Raw genomic sequence first — 16,593 nt, forward strand, 5'->3', positions numbered from 1 at the left:
CTAACCTAAGTGATGTGAGCATTATAGATAATATTCCTATGTTTCGCAGTGATGACCAGTGTTCTGGCAGTTCTTCAGTAGTTGTAGAGAAGACATGTTCTAACAGCAAGTTTCTGTAGTATTTTGGTTATGGAAACTTTAAGCTTGCCTTCTGACATACTGGTATGGATGCAACAGACCTCAAGAAAGAATTGCCTTTGGAACGCGCAAAAATGCTTTTTCTCATGTGCTTTTCCTAAAGGGCATTAACTGTGACAAATTGTTCTATGATAACTTTACTTCTATCAGAAGGTCTGAACTCCTGGATCTTTCTGTCATTATTACTTCCCTAAGTCTGGACAAATAAATCCTATCTTGATTTACTGAATAGCGTACTTGGGTTTTTCCAGAAGCTGTTTTCTCTGGAAAATGTTTGTGATCTATTTACTGTGTTTGTTCATTCAAAAATAAATGAGATTCTACCTCCTTCTCAGAACAGAATTAAAATAAAAAACTTTTTTTTGTTTTTATTTTCAGCTACTCATACTCAATTAAGTTGAAGAACGTAAAGTTTTTGTAATAAGTTGTTGCCTTTTTTATTGTCTCTACAGTAAAGGAAGCTTTCAATAATGTATTAATTTTTAATGATACCTGCTTGAAATGGCAGAGAACTGTCAGGGGAACTGATGTGGAAGACAGATACTCAGTAAGTGACAATCTGTATTTTGAATCTACAAAACAATTTAATCAATCACCTATGTGAAAAAAAACTTAATTTTTCAAACACTCACAGCTAGCAGTGTTCCTCATTCTAGTAATGTCTCTCATAAAAACCCAGGGACTATGCTTGGATAGCAACCTTCAAAAAAGAGAAACCACCATGCTGTTTTGCAATCTCCTGTTTCTTGCTTATTTTTTCCCCTGTTCTACTCTGTTTTTTCTTCCCTATCTGTGCTTTCAACTTTGTCATGTGCAGGTGTCAGGCAACTGTTCCAATTCTACAGTCAGTCCACTGTGCCCTGTGATACGTCTTCAATCTTCTGTCATCCCAGCAGGGCATTTCCACATGAACTGTCTCTGCCAGGACTTTTGACCACCTGCTGTTGTCTCAAATCTCTGTGTGCTAGGAGGTGCTCAGAGATTATCTGAAGGCATAGGGTCTGTTTAAAGGAAAATTTGCACATGATTAAAATACAGCAAGCATTTTAGTTTTCATTAACAGAGGAATGATCATGAGATGCCTAAAGTTAATAACTTCATGTTGATTTAGGACATCAACAACAAAACACACAAAAAATCCAACTGAACCAAAAAAAACCCCGGGTCTGTAAATTTGCCTGGAAATGTATGTGTCTGTAACTAGATCCTGGAGAGTACTTGGAATTTTGGCAGAGGTCAAAATTACTTGCTTTTTTACTTGATCCTTATGGTCAGACCAGAGAGGTGTTCATGTGAGCTTTTTTGACTCATTTCTATGCACTGTGAGAGTATACAATGAGAGTGCCCTGTTACTGGAAACCTGTATGTTAGCAGGAAATCAAGGCTTGGGCAAAATAACAGTACTAATACAGAAGAGGATAGACTAGGACAAGGATAACTGAAAGAACTGGGACAATGTCAGAGCTGATCAAGAGGGACTGCAATTCCTGACAAATTTTGGAAACATTTGAATTTGGGTAACTGTCAATGCCAACGTTTTTGGCCCTCCGTATGCAGTGATGTGTTTTTCTGCTATTTCTTCTAATTTAAAGCATGACAAGACTGAATGCAAGTGCTGTATTAAAACATTGCAACTTCCATTCTGTGATTTTTCGTTTACAGTTACATGTGCAAGGCCAGCGTTGGTATCAGAAGGAGTTCTTTCATGAAATGACCTTTGACCTTACCACACACAAGCAGGCTCCAGAAGTTTGTTTTGATTTGCAGCCAGGCACCAACTACTCTGTTAATATTTCCATGGTAGCTTTGAATTTTTCACTGCTCGTTTCCATGACAACACAAATCACAGGTAGGTGGTACCATTTATTTTATGTATTTACAGGAGCACCTATTGGGCAAAAAAGCATTGTTGATCTCGGTGTTGTATGGTGGATTGTCAAAGTGGTCTTTCCATGCTCGGACTTGTTCATTGCTGTTTGTTTTTGTCGATCTTATAGGACTGACAGTCTAGCAGCAGAAGTGGGAGAGAAACAGGGGTGCAGTGTTTTGAAGTGTCATTTTGCGACAGCAGGGAAAAGATAATTTGGTGGGTTAGACACAAGATTTGTATCTAGGGGAGCTGGGTTAAATTCCCTGCCCTATTAGTCTAAGTCTCTTTTTCCATGAGTTGTCTCCACTGTGAAGTGGAGATAATAGCACGACTGCACTTCATATGGGTATTTGTGACAACAGGTATCACTGAAGTCTGCAAGAATACAATGTGCAGAGTCCTGCAAGTACCTCAGATGGATACCTTCATCTTTAATTGGTGGAGTACAAAACATAAAAGGCACGTGAACAAATAAGGTTCTGTAGGGAGAATCTCGGCTTTGATATTTAGCAAGATATTTTTATGGCACTAAAATGCTGTGATAAAAAAAATCTGTCATTTTTTATTTGGAACAGTTTTACACTATCCGAATACTATCAGACTTCCTGTATTAGGTTATTACTGTTACACTGTGAAGTGCAGCGTTTGGTGCTGTTACCATTCCTCCCCTTGGGGCCACAAATTGGAATAGGTAACTCCCTAAGTGTCTGTAACTGTGTTCAGTCACTAGATGGAAGCAATTCTCTGCTGACTGCTTATGAAGGACAAGTTTTGTGGTGGTTTTGAAATTGATAGTATTACCACATTTTAAATAGTAATACCATATTTTCAATAGTATATGTAAGTTTTATAAGCTTCTGGAAAGGCAAAACATATCTTTTTTTCTTAAAGATACTTCTTAGGATATAGAATGACATGGATTTATTTTTTTTAAATGAAATTACAGTAATGATTTGATAATTCATTTTCAGAAGTTCCCTAGCTGTCACTCAGAAGTAGTGTCCGTCAGTTCATGAGTACATGTAGCTTTGTAAAAAATAACACACTGTCTCAGAATTTGGTTGACTGAGGTAATTTTTGAATACATACTCAGAGTAAAAGCATAGCTATTTACACTGTCATCCTGTGATATTTCCTGAACTCTGTCACTTACTCAGAAGAGCTCTAGAGAACACTTTGCAGCAGGTGCTGTTTGAAGTGGTTTTTGTGCTTTGGCAGTTGGCATGTTATCCTTTCTTCTGAGTTAGTGCTTCACAAATGCACATGCATAGCCCCAGAAAAGGTCTTTTCATAAAGTTAGGTCATACACATCTTGAAAGAAGATCCTACTACATGAGCCATTTTATATCTGGTAGTTAGTTTTTTTCAGTGACCAATAAAAGGTAGCTGTTGCTCTGTCATTAGGTATCTTCATCCAAATCTTGCCATGCAAACACTTCGTATTATGCTCTTTTGCTTCAGTTTAAAAAAGCATAATATGAAGTGTTTGCATGGCAAAAATGAAAGCAGGTCTTTTTGCAGTTGAAATTGAGTGAAAATTAAAAAGCCAACAGTGATTATGCTCTGAAGCTCACCAAATAATGGGAATTTAAATAAGATATTAACTCCATTGCTATTTCAGCTTATCTCTGATTAAAAGAATACAGTTAAAATAATTTTTCTGGCAGTGTCCCCTTGACTTTTGTGTTTTGGGAACTGCATTAGCTGGACAAACAATTTATATTAGAACTATTTATAAACACAGAGTAGTTATGTAATAGATATATTTATAATTGTCCACTTATTTTGTAATCATGGACCTTGTTAAACTAGAGGGTTTTGTTTCCATGGTGAGTAGAATGATCTCGATTTACCTGCCAGCTTAAGTCTGAAAAGTATTTTTTGGCTCTGGTGGCTTTCTGCATAAATGGTACTGTATAAATGTAAGATAAACCTTAAGCATGGAGTCTCTGAGGAAGATGACTTAAAGTGTTTTACTGTTAATGTACTGGAGGTGGCCTCATTTGTTGTCTGAGGTTTCATGTGGCATTTTTAACAAATGCACAGTCAGTTGGTCTGTTTCCTCAGCTGGGGGCAAATCCTGATGTTGTGTCTTCTTGACTTCCACACACTTCCTGCATTTTGAGAGTTCAGGAAATCTTAACTGTGGAGTTTCAACTACTGTGAAGAGACATGTCCCAGATGACTGCCTTCCTGACAGATTTAATTTCCTGGCAGGGATAGTGTAAATTCTTTAAAGTCTGTTAAGGAATACAATAAGCATATAAATGCTAGCTATAAGTGTGGGGTTTTTTTTCAAAAAGGAAGATTAGTAAATGTATGTTAAGAAAGTTACTTTCTTACATATTCTTATATATATATTCATGAATATGAATGAATATTACATATTCAGATCAATCCTGAATATCTATATCTCTATTTATATCTACATATCTCCTTAATAGAGATATATCTGTAGTATTTCTAAAGAAAAAAGCAAGAACTTGGGACTTAAAAGCCTGCTTTTCTCCCTGGCAAGTAGCATCCTTTAAAAATAGTTCTGTGCTGAGCATGAAGTTGGTTTTGCCCATCATCTTCTGGATGGTAAATAGAGCCTAGCAAATGCTTCATGGATCATTGAAATTCTGATCCTTTTGTACTTCCAGTAACAGGCATCTTGCACAGTCTTTTATGTTGTCTTAGCTTATTTTAGAAGAGCTCTGAGCATCTGTCTACTTGAGATAGGAAATAGAGTCAATTATGAAAAATGATTAGGCAGTGATTATATTTTAGTTTTAAGAAGATGGTAGCAAGAATGTCTTTTAAGCAAGAAGGAAGTTTGTTTCTGAAGGAAGAAAAGGAGTGTCTTGTGAGTGTACTTTTTCTCATTCATTACTTCTGTTGGGATTATGCTACTTAGACATTGCTCTATTCCTTTTCCTTTTGAAGATCATTTATTAAGGCATGCTCAGACAAGACATTGTTCTTAATTGCATTATCTTTTTTCACATAAGAATTTTAGATGACTGAATTTTGTAAACCACTTTGAAGTGTTTGAAAACCAGAGTAATAGAGAAGGGCTAATGCTTTTGCTTCTAATAGCCTAAATAAGAGTAATATCTTCACTTGAGCCACATGAAAATACTACTGATACTTAAATCTGTTTGCGAGCTTTGCTTTGGGATAGATTCTTTATGATGGATATGACAGAATTGTGGTCTTTGGGAAGCTCATGAATGTCTACTTATTTACAGTGTCCAGCTAGTTATTTTTAGTTTAGACCACTGTGACCTAAGACATCATACTTACAAGGCAGAAAATCTCCTGGACACTAGAAATAGATCTTTTGTGCCTGAATTACTGGATTACATTATCTTCTTGTAAAATAATTCATATTAGATTCAATGATGATTTCTCATTATCTCCTCTTGATTTATTGCTTAGAACCAGGGTGTTTTGAATTTGTTCAATGCTTACTGTTCAGGCATGCTGCCATGTCTTACATATTTGTGCATGCACTTTTCAGTGGGTTTGGGTAGGTTTGACCTTGAGCCTGTGTCCCTCACACGGTTGTGGTTCCTATGTTTCTCAGGTGCTGTTCTTTTTGTTTTGGTCCAGGATATACTTGCAGGCCATATACTCATGTGTGTATCCTCTCTCTCTCCATATGAACATGTAAGTCAGAAAGTAGGCTCACAAGCAGGGAGTCTAGAAAGGGTCTTGAAACAGAAGAATAAATTCCATTACATACTAGGTATAATCTTCTAGAGCCCTCCACTTCTGTCTCAGTATGTGAAAAATGTTCTACATTACAGATCAGTTTGTGATGTCTAATTTGTTTGCCCGCCCATGAGTGTACACACACGTAAAGGATACTTATTATCTTTTAATACTTGTTATTATTGTTCTGCTCTGTTGTATAATGGAAAAGATTTATACGTGTTCTTTCATATAGGGACTTCTTTAAGGCCTGGCAAAGAAGGGAAAAACCAAAACAGCTTTCCAGTGAGGAAATGAAAGACTGCTGGAGATGTGATCAGACAGCTCTTACTCTGACAGCACATCATGTACCTCCAGAAAGGCAGTCCATTATAGTGTGCACCTTCAGAGCACCAGTACTGCAAAGAAGGGAGTTCCTGATTTATGTAATGGGGAAAGGAGGATGATTAAAACCTAAACATGGTTTTATTTTTTTAATCTAGGGAGGAAATTAGCTGCCAATCCTGTAAACTCCTGCATACATATGATCATGCCTGCATTTTGTATTATTACGCACAGACTATTCAAATGTTTGATATTTAAGTTCATATGAACTACGCTTCTTTTTCTGACTTCTTCATAGCAAGATTTTTTTCTTAAATATTTGTGACGTCATGATCCATCTGATCACCACTTACCATTCTATTTACAAAGCAATTGATATAGGTGGCATAGTATGTGCTTTATAGCCAGTGCTTTACAAGCTGAACAAAATTATTTGCTTTTTTGTCTTCTCTGTCTGTGTGAATCAAGGGTTCTTTAGTATTACTTCAGGTAGTCCTTTACAGATTTGCAGTGATGTATGTGGATTAGCCTGCGTGTTGTCCTCCATTGGTTAGTATAACTAGCATTAAATAAGATTAATGAAATGTGAAATGGAAAAAAAGAATACAAGAATAGGCTACAACAGGGAGGAAAAGAGATTGTGAGCTCTTTTTCAGCTCTGAATTTATGTGTGACTTTTTCATGTATACATTATTATCAATTGTTAAGATACAATCATATCATGATTGTATCACATATATGATTGTATCACATATCATAAAGTGGTTTGGGTTGGGAGGCACCTTTAAAGGTCATCTAGTCCAACCATCCTACCATGAGCAGGGACACCTTCGACTAGAGCAGGTTGCTCCAAGCCCCATCCAACCTGACCCTGAGCGCTCCCAGGGATGGGGCATCCGCCAGCTCTCTGGGCAACCTGTGCCAGTGGTTTTTTACCACCCTCGTTGTAAAAAACTTCTTCCTTATGTCTAGCCTGAATCTACCCTCTTTTAGTTTAAAACCATTACCCCTCATCCTATTGCTAAAAAGTCTGTCCCCATCTTTCTGATAAGCCCCTTGTAAGTACTGAAGGGCCACAATAAGGTCTCCCCGGAGTCTTCTCTTCTCCAGGCTGAACCACCCCAAGTCTCTCAGCCTTTCCTCACAGGAGGGGTGCTGCAGCGCTCTGATCACTTCTGTGCCACCCTGGACACGCTCCAGCACGTCCATGTCTTTCCTGTGCTGAGGGCTCCAGAGCTGGATGCAGCGCTGCGGGTGGGGTCTCAGCAGAGTGGAGCAGAGGGGCAGAATCTCCTCCCTGCACCTGCTGGCTGTGCTGCTTGTGCTGCAGCCAAGGACATGGGTGGCTTTCTGGGCTGTGAGCGCACTTATCGGCTCATGGCTGTGGCCGGCTTTTCACCTGCCAGTACCCCCAAGCCCTTCTCCGCAGGGCTGCTCCCAAGCCCTGCATCCCCAGCCTGTGTTGGTACCAGGGGCTGCCCTGACACAGGTGCAGGACCTTGTTGCACTGGCCTTGTTGAACCTGGTGAGGTTCTCATGTGCTCATGGGGCCACTTCTCCAGCTTGTCCAGGTGCCTCTGGATGGGCTCCTGCCCCAGGGGCATCAGCCGCACCACTCAGCTTGGTGTCATCAAGCTGATGACCTACACCCCGATAGTTTGTTAAAGCTCAGCTGCTTACAGTTACACTTCCTGTTTTGCTAAGCTGCTGATAGTGCTGTCTTGCATTGCTGTTGATGTCACCTGTGCAATACAGCAAGACTTATGAAAGCAGTGAAGAGCATTAATAATACATCTAAAACCCACCTGCCCCCCTCCCTTTGTGAGGAAGCAGGGAGACCCGCTCTGTTTGCACTCTGCCTGGCTCTAAAAAGTGGTACTTGGGAAGCACTGAAATTTGTTGTTTTTCAGCACAGAGGAGCAGAGAGGGCATTTGAGTCCTCAGCAGGGAAGGAGCAAACCTGCTGGGCAGCTGTGGCAATTCCAGTGTCGCTCCATCTTACCAGCCTGCTTGCCGCCGTGTCCTGCCCACCCCATTGTGGAGCAGCACGCCGTGGTTTTCCCCTCCTGCAGCTTACCCCCAAGTGTGCCCTGTGCCCCAGGGTCACTGTGCTGGGGGCTCCAGGTCTTGCTGTATGAAAATGCCAGTGCCAGCGAGCGCCCCTGTCAGCGTGACAGCTGCAGCCAGCATGCTCTGCCACAACCTGCCACTACCAGCAGTTAAACTGATTTCCAAACAGTTTACTTCGGGAGGATGTGTCACCAGAGAGAAAAAAAGACGGAGCAAAAAGAAGGGGTGCATTTCTTTCTGCCTTTTAGTTGAAAAAACACTTTGGGGAGTTTTCCCTGATCCAGTTTTCCTCCTGTGCCGTGGCCGGGTACAGTGTCAGCGCCTTCATCTTGGTGCGTCTGGACAGCTGCTGGTCCCCTGTGCCACGCATCCTGTCCCGCCAGCTCCAAGTCACGCAAAGGGCGCCTGCGCTCTGCTGAGGTCGGGGTGGAAGGCAGCGCCGCAGAGCTGGGAGCACAGGCGGGGGATGTAGGAAGCAGCTGCCGCTGCAAGGCTGGACGCTCACTCTGCAACTCCAGCTCAGTGCAGTGCCCCTCTGCCCCCCAGGCGAGGTCCTGACATCGGCTTAGGAACTGGGGTGGGAGCAGTGCTGGCTCTTTGCAGGATCCCAGCACAGAACTCTGTAGCGGAGGTTAGGATGCCGTCGCACCAGGTCCACGCTTGTGGAAATGCCAAGCGCGCCCCTAAGCCAGGCACCCAGAGCAAAGAGCACCCGGCTGCCATGCTGCAGGCAGACCCTGAGCACCTCTCGCTGGGTCTGCAGAACAGCAGGGATGAAAACTCAAGCGGTTGGTAGGTTGTATTTCAGAGGTTAGACTTGTGTTCCTGCGGTCACAAGGGCCAGGTGCCGCAGGAAGGACCAGAGGAGATGACGGCGGATGGCAAGCCATAGAAATGTTGGGGTAGGCCTGAGCCGGGAGATGTGGTTTCGTGAGCCACTTTGATCCACGTGGCAGCATCGTCAGGTTGGGGCGTAGAGTGAAGAGGAGTGACGTGACAGACTAGCCGTGTGCCTGCTGTCCCATCCTGTCCCGGGGCTGCTGTGCCCTGTGCCTCTCTGCCGCGGACCTGGTGTTTCCGCCTGCCTGGCAGCCGCTTCTGCATTCCCCTCTCTTTCCCTGTTGTGCAGCTAATACAAAAACTTGACTTGTCCCTGCCTGGCCACGTGTCAGCGTTTTGTGTCGCTGTGGGGCAGCCAGCGGCCAGTGCAGCCTGGCTCTGATCCTGCTCTGCTTTTCCTAGGCTTGCTGCAAGCCCCCTCCTCCCTGGGTGGTCCCGTGGGCTCTACCCTTGGGAACCTGAGGGCATTGCTCTGCCTGTTCCTGTGCCTCAGGGGCAACGCGCAAGCACCATGCAGCCTGGAAATGGCCCGTACAAGAAAAAGCAAGTTGTAGGCAGATTGACTCTGAAGAGAGGAGCCCGTCAGCATAAGCAACGCTAGCAGGCTGCAGAGAGAGCCGCTCGGCATCGTGGCCCATCCACAGTGGTATCGCAGCAGCTAAACTCTCCCCGGCTCACCTTGCCCCGTGTGCCGGGCACGAGCTCTCAAGGCTGGCTGCAAGACAGGCCCTCGGCCTTGCTGCGGGGCTTGCGTCAGAGGTGGCACCGAGCGCGCTCCCGGCTCCGCATGCCGCCTGGCTGCCCCCTGAAGCTGCCCACCATCTGGAGCTCGGCCCATGGGAGCGCTGCTGCAGAGACCCCCATGTGTGGCCAGGGGGGCTCTTCCCCTCGAGGGAGGCCCGTGTGCCCGGTTTCCCTCTCGGACGGTGCTGGGTGCCCTCCCCGGGCTGGGCCGTGGTGCAGGACCTTGCTGCTGCAAAGCCGCAGCAGTGGCTGTGTGGTGTCAGCTCTCCCGGCACGGGCCTGGGATGGCTCAGCTAGTCACACTGGTTTTAGAGCAACCGGTAGGGAATTTCACACTTATGGAATTATTGTGGCATGAGCACTTCAGCGCTTCATTTCTCTTCTCTTCCTTTTAATTTTGTCTCATAAGCTCGTGTAGTCTCCCTGTTCAATATTATTGTCAGCTCTTCCTCTCGCAAGAGAACGCCTGAGCTTGCTGCCTGCTAGCAGAGACCAAGCATGTAGCTCAGCGCACAGAGACCTGGGGTTTAAGAGGCTCCTAGAAAACACACGTTCAAAGGCTCGCTCCCGAGGGATGCTGACTGGTGCCACCTCCGAGGAATTTCAGGCTACGCCTAACCTCCTGGGACACCACACCCATTAGCCCAGGACCTTCTGTGTTAACAAACCCCAAGCGATGTACACCAAGCAGCACGCGCCGCGGCAGGCAGGGTCACCTTCTGTGTGCCACACACCACGTACCCTGTGCGATGCCTTTCCCGGAACCACAGCAGCCCCCAAGGGCGGCTACGGCTGATGCTGCCCCGGTCGCTCCTCTGCCAAGCGGCAACGCTGCCCTGGCCCTGCCCGCCTGTGGCAAGGCCTGACCTCAGGGGGACAGCCGGCGTTTCACTGTCTGGATGCGCGAACAGCCACGTGAAGCCGTGGGCCCAGCTTCACTTTTGCAGATATGAGCCAAAAGTTCTTACGTGCAGGCACAGGGGCTGGCCCTGAGCTGCAAGTGGGGTGAGGTGTAGCTGCCCTTACCATCGCTCAGCCTGTTCTTCCCTTGGGTGATTAAATAAACGTCGTTTTCCGTTGCATCACTGCCTGCAGGTGCTCCCCTTCGTTCAGCCTGGTGCCCTAGGAGTTAAAGTAGGCTGAAGAAGAACAGGATTTCACAGGGCACTCAGGCTGTCCCGGCATTTCCCTGGGACACAGGGTTTACCTCCAGCCACGGATGCAAAGAAGCTCCATTCAGCTTCCCCTCACGAGAGCCACGGGTGAATCGTTGGCCTTTACACAGCTGCGGAAAACAGCACCTTGGCAAAAACTGCACAACACTGCTGTGCCGGGATTTCCGAGAAAAGTTCTCGTGAGCTGCGTTGTGTCACTAAAGGGCGGATGGTGAAAACGAAGCTGCTGAAGGGTGCTCAGATGGAAAGCTGAGGTGCCTGCAGGATGCTTTTGCTGTGGCTGCTTTATCTGCTTCCAAAAGTTTTCTCGGTCCTCACACTCTTGAGCAAGGGAGAACGGCGGCCCTAGAGGGAACCTCCTGTTTGCCTTGCCAGTGACATTAGGCAAGAATCTCCACCCCTTGTCAGCCTGACTGCAGCCCCTGGGGCTTTGCAGAGGAAGGAGCCCACAGAGCTGCTCTCGGAGCTCTGCCCTGCCTGGCACGCTCGCTTCCGTAGGTGGATGCCCAGGTGCGGGCTGCAGCTTGAGCCACTACCGTTTCAGGGCCTTGCTCTGACACACAAAACGGGTGTCGCTGCATGAGCTGGCTTCGCGTCTGCTGCACGGCCGCGATTTACACTAACTTGTGGGCATGGTGGCAGCTCACTTGATGGTATGTGGAAGGCTGAGAGGTGCCAGTCAAGATCCCCTAAACCACGTTTCCCTGCTTTCATCTTCCCTTCCTTCGCTAGGAGCATTTCGCTTCAAAGGCGTCCTGGCCTGGGGAGCATTTTCCCTAAGAGAAAAGACTTCTTGTGAAGCAGAGTTCAGTCTCAGACGGTGAGGAGCCAAAGCTGCAGGAGGCAAAGTACACCAGTGCGAGCAGAGCTGCCCTGGCTGGTGGCACGGCACCGGGCACTAGCTCCATTTTTACTGTCTGCCTTGTTGAATTCATGCCTTTCCTGTGATGAATGGCATGGTGTGACATTCAGCCACAGATAAGGAGAACAAAGGCTGCAGTCAGCAGAGGGAATCACATGAGTGGGGTTCCCAGAGATGATCAGTCTTTAATGAAGATTTAAGTGATTCTTTTATGTGGATGTGAAATATTTAACCTCCTTCCTTCCTTCTCTTCATGAAGTGATGTCTTTCTCCAAGTTAAATATCTCTTCTCGCTCTTTTTTGAAGCAATTATACTGTTATATATATAGTGCACTTTAATTACTCCTCAGACAGCAATACAAATGGTAAAAAAAAAAACTTCTCTATTTTGTCAATATTTCTACTTTTTTTTTTTTTTTTTTTTTTTTTTTTTTTTTTTTATAATGTACAGCAGTGGTTTTGACTTCCTTGTTTTAAAATTGAGTAGAAAACTTTTTGGACAGAAAGCCCTCAAATTACCTTTAACCCCACCCCCTTGGTTGCTAGAAATGCCACACAAATGATGTCATTTCTGCAAAGGTTTGTTTCAGTTAGAACTTAACCTTTAGAGGAATTTTTGGGCTTACTTCCCTGAACTTGGGAAGAGTTGCCATCTGGTTTTGGACTTTGTGTTTCAATTCCACTAATGTTTTGAAAGCTGTGTCTTTATCACAAAATTATGTAGGAAAGCTGTAAAGAGGACTATACTGGCACCAAGTAAAGTTTTTTTAATGATATATAAACAATTTAGTTTAACAAACTTTGTGCCTATGCATATATAGGGTGGGACAGAAATGGATTTGAACATTCATTTTTGACCTGTTTATGTGTAGGAAACTTAAGTTTGATGCCTGCATTATACATCCAAATGTAAGTAGTACAGTGTTGTCCTGGAGTTATAGTTTCAAAACTGTACAAAAGGTCAGATGACAGAAAAGGCATTAAGTATTCCTGTTACCAGTACTGGAGAATTTACTGGAGAAAACATGGAAGTTATCTGTGTTCCTTGTATTGTGGCAGTTTGCATGTCAAGTCCTCAGACTGCAATGGTAAATAGTAGTGGCAAACCCCAGGGCTTTAAAACAGGAAGTAAACAGCTCATTTCCAGGATTAAAGGAAGAAAGGTAGCTGTTCCATTGTAAAATGCTTTCATGGTATCTAATATTGAACTGCTTCCAACTTGGTAGCTTTTACTGAAGAGCATGATTATAGTATAACACCAAGCAGGCTTTTGCTCCAGCATTGAGGTGTGTGCTGTTCCCCTGTGCTGTTGCAGTGGTAGGCACTTCCTGGCGTGCACTCCTTTCCTATAGCCTGACTTCGTGCTCAGAGGGAGACTCAGCAGCTGGATTCTTACTGTAAAAAACGAGCCTGAATATGAAATGTCCGAGTGATAGTAACATAGCACTGCTATGACAAGGAAGTGCTTCAAGTCGGACTATCTTGGAATATACTTGCATTTCTTGCTATGTTCTTCTGCGTTTTCCTGGTGCTTCTACAGCTATGTTGGTCTGTTCTGCTGGTGAAGACTTTAAAAAATCCAAAAATCTTTTAACAAAGGCAAGGTGCTAGCAGTACCTAAACAGACTGGAGGATCTTGTTTTCTTCTCACAGCCCACCTAGTGCAAGTCCTCATTTCTCCATAGTATTCTCCCTTTCCCTTACTACTTTGCATTGGTGCAAGTTGTTCACTTCTCCTATTAAAACAGGCAGATTGTTTTCAGCGTACTTTATGTTTGTAGTAATCAGTATTTCTTATCAGCAACTGAAAATGGCAAAAGACTCCAGGCTTTAAAAGGACTATGCTTTTTTTCAGGTTTTGCCCTCTTTTGCCCACTTACTAGGGTTGTCAATACTGGATGGCTATTTATTTTCATGTTTTGCATTTTTCCTGTCAAATTATAGAAAATTAAAAAATGTAATTGTTACAAACTTAGCAGTCTTTTTGTCCCCTATTCCCCCTTGCACTGCTATCTGGAAAAAAGATGCTGTTGCATGCAATGCACATTCTGGCTGGCATTGAAGAAGAAATACCCAGGTTTTTCCTGGAAATAGGAAAATTCTCAAGAGAAATCAATAATTCCACCAGTGTCTCCTGCTGGTATTGGATGCCAAAGCAAAGGAGGATAGGGGAAATACACCAGACGAATATACCCTGACATGTATTTGCCTGTCACCCAATCCACTAGCAATGTTCGCACAGAGGAACCATTGAAGTTAAAGGAGGGTTTACTGTTTAAGTTTGCTTAGGTTTGCAAGATGCAAAGTACATAAAGATTGGATGTCAAATATTATTTGTTCATTTACTTCATTCAGATAGAAATAGATAAATTTTAAAATTATCTGCATTTGCAGAAGTATTGAGAAGACCCTCCAAAGTAAAGACCATTTCCTGTTCTTGCAGGCAGCCATGCAATGCACTTCATTAACTCAAAACTATCTGAAAGGGTTTTCTGCCCTGCCTGTATTAGAGGGAAGCCACTGTAGGACACTAAGGCTTTGCTAGATATGAATCTTAATCTTATTTCAATCCTAAACATTTATAGCTGGTTTCTTCACTGGTGGTTCACCCATAGCCTGGTTTTGAAGAGGATCTGGTAAAGGGAACTACCAGAGCCATTCATTTGGCTGAATAAGCTTTCAGGAGGTCCTCTTTAGGAAGCTTTTTGCCAAGAGCATAGTAGGGTTTTTCGTGCTAGGGATGCTTGTATGGACTGTTGTCCTTATTTTGGGTCCACTGTGCTTAAGCTGTTCCTTTCCCATATTTTATCTGTTTAAAGCACAGATCATGTAGGCTTTCAAATAGGCTCCAAAGACAAGGTTTTGATTTTCTCAAATAAGGCGGTTTCTCCCTTATTTGAATCTTTCTTGTAGTCATCCTCTGCACTGGTTTCACTTAGCTCTGTTGGACTGGTGACTGGAATTTGAGACACTGATCACACCCGGGCCTTTTGTACCTCTGGTGGTACTATCCTAGTGCTACAGAAATCTGTTTTTTAGAGTAGCCTTTTCTTTTCTTTTCTTTTCTTTTCTTTTCTTTTCTTTTCTTTTCTTTTCTTTTCTTTTCTTTTCTTTTCTTTTCTTTTCTTTTCTTTTCTTTTCTTTTCTTTTCTTTTCTTTTCTTTTCTTTTCTTTTCTTTTCTTTTCTTTTCTTTTCTTTTCTTTCTTCTATATTTTGGTGACTAACACTCATTCTGAGATGTACTAATGTGCTCTTCTAACTACTCAAAGGAACTAAGAATATATGGCAAAAAAATCTCGTTAGCCGCCCCAAGTGTAATACGTTTTGCTTTGTACTGTTGAATTTCATCCCATTTCTGCATACAGCAGCTGTAAAGGTGATTCTTCTGGCATAATTTCTCCGTACTGTATTTGTTTTACAGTAACATTGTTTGAGCAAAGTATTAATCTGTATGCACCTGAATTTTCCACCACAATTGTTGACAAAATGCCAGACTTAAGTACTTTACTTTGTTTAGTCTTGGAGGGACTTCTCTAATAACCTTCCTGCACCTTAGTACTTCTGCTTCCAACATGCTATATTTTGCTAGATCCCTATTTACTAGTTACTTACCCACTTAGTAGTTTTTCTACCAAACCTCATTCTGTCCTGCTGAACTTACGGTTTTTTATGTTTCAGCATATATGTGCAGCTACCTTTATTCCACTTGTTTGAAAAATCTATGCATCTCAGCAAGATTTTGCCTGATGTGACTTGACTTTGGCAAATCTGCATTGGTTTTCTTTTATTTGTCTCCATGACACTGATTATTCTTGGTAATGGTGCTCTAAAGCCTTTATTTTCTATACCTAGGCACTACATTTGTTACTCTTCAATCATCTTAGCAGCTTGATAGACAGTTTTCAGTCATACATGTAAATATCTGTGATAGTTCTTTTGGACTTCTAGGGTAGAGGTAGACATTATCTGTGCTTCACATTCTGCCCTCTTGGTTGTGCACACTGAAGCTCTTTTCGTTTTTGCTTCCAGGCTGATAGTGGTGTGCAGTTGTCATCATTGCCATTGAAATTAGAGGCAGAAGTGCTTGTTCAGTTTTGGCCTTGATGCAAATTCCCACTAAAACAAATTAGAGTTTTGTACCCATATTGAAATCCAATTTAAGGGGCTGGAAATTGCTAGCTGACTGTGAGCAGTAACTAAGGAAGTTGCCTTCTTGAAAGTGCTTTTGGCACCTATAGATTCTCCTTTATTCATAGCATTTTATTTCTTGTAGTGGGCTGTGTACCCAGAGTTTCATCTTTTTCTTCTTGACCATTTCAGTTAGTCTAATAAATAATACTGCTTCTTTTAACAAATCTTTCCTTTCTCATTTCACTGTGGTCTACTGCTGTTGTGGGGCATCTTTCTTTTTCCCACCTAGCAGATATACTTCAGTACAGGGGTCTGAGTTGGGGCTGCCATGCCATCATGCTTGTATTTGCTCTGTATTTTTCTTGACCAGACTATTTATGTTGCTTGCAGACTTTAGCTGTCAGAGTTTGAGGCTTAGTTAACAAAGGAAGTTTTGGGGAAAGAATAGCTAGAAACCCTCATGCCTGAAATACTTCAAAACCCTCTCTGAAGCACTGGTATTTGTTTACTTTCTAGATCCCCCTTTCCCAGACATAGAATTTGTTGCAGTAAAAGGTTCTGCACCCTTGCTCAGACTACGGAAAGCAGAAGATCAAAATGGACCGATCAGGTTTGTCTCTATGCAGTCTTTACCCTTCAAAAAACATTCTGCAGGTTTATGTTACTTACATATTGGAACTTTTTCTGGGGGTCAGATTATTTTTGTTAGCAATGGGAGAAAACTTAAGATGTAACTCCC

General features: G+C 43.2%; 1 protein-coding gene across 12 annotated transcripts in view; it reads left to right on the forward strand.

The window, feature by feature from the left end:
- The window catches only part of SUSD1 (sushi domain containing 1), a 52,151-nt gene that overhangs the window by 23,227 nt on the left and 12,331 nt on the right, over nt 1–16,593 (forward strand). For 11 of the 12 annotated variants that reach the window (XM_040579505.1, XM_040579509.1, XM_040579510.1 and 8 more), the window contains 3 exons: nt 591–685; nt 1,801–1,987; nt 16,371–16,464. In XM_040579505.1, coding sequence (XP_040435439.1) covers nt 591–685; nt 1,801–1,987; nt 16,371–16,464 — 376 coding nt within the window. The remainder of the gene's footprint in view (nt 1–590; nt 686–1,800; nt 1,988–16,370; nt 16,465–16,593) is intronic. The other variant, XM_040579513.1, reaches the window with a different exon arrangement.

The sequence above is a fragment of the Falco naumanni genome, chromosome Z (assembly GCF_017639655.2).
Source record: "Falco naumanni isolate bFalNau1 chromosome Z, bFalNau1.pat, whole genome shotgun sequence".
Classification (NCBI taxonomy): Eukaryota; Metazoa; Chordata; class Aves; order Falconiformes; family Falconidae; genus Falco; species Falco naumanni.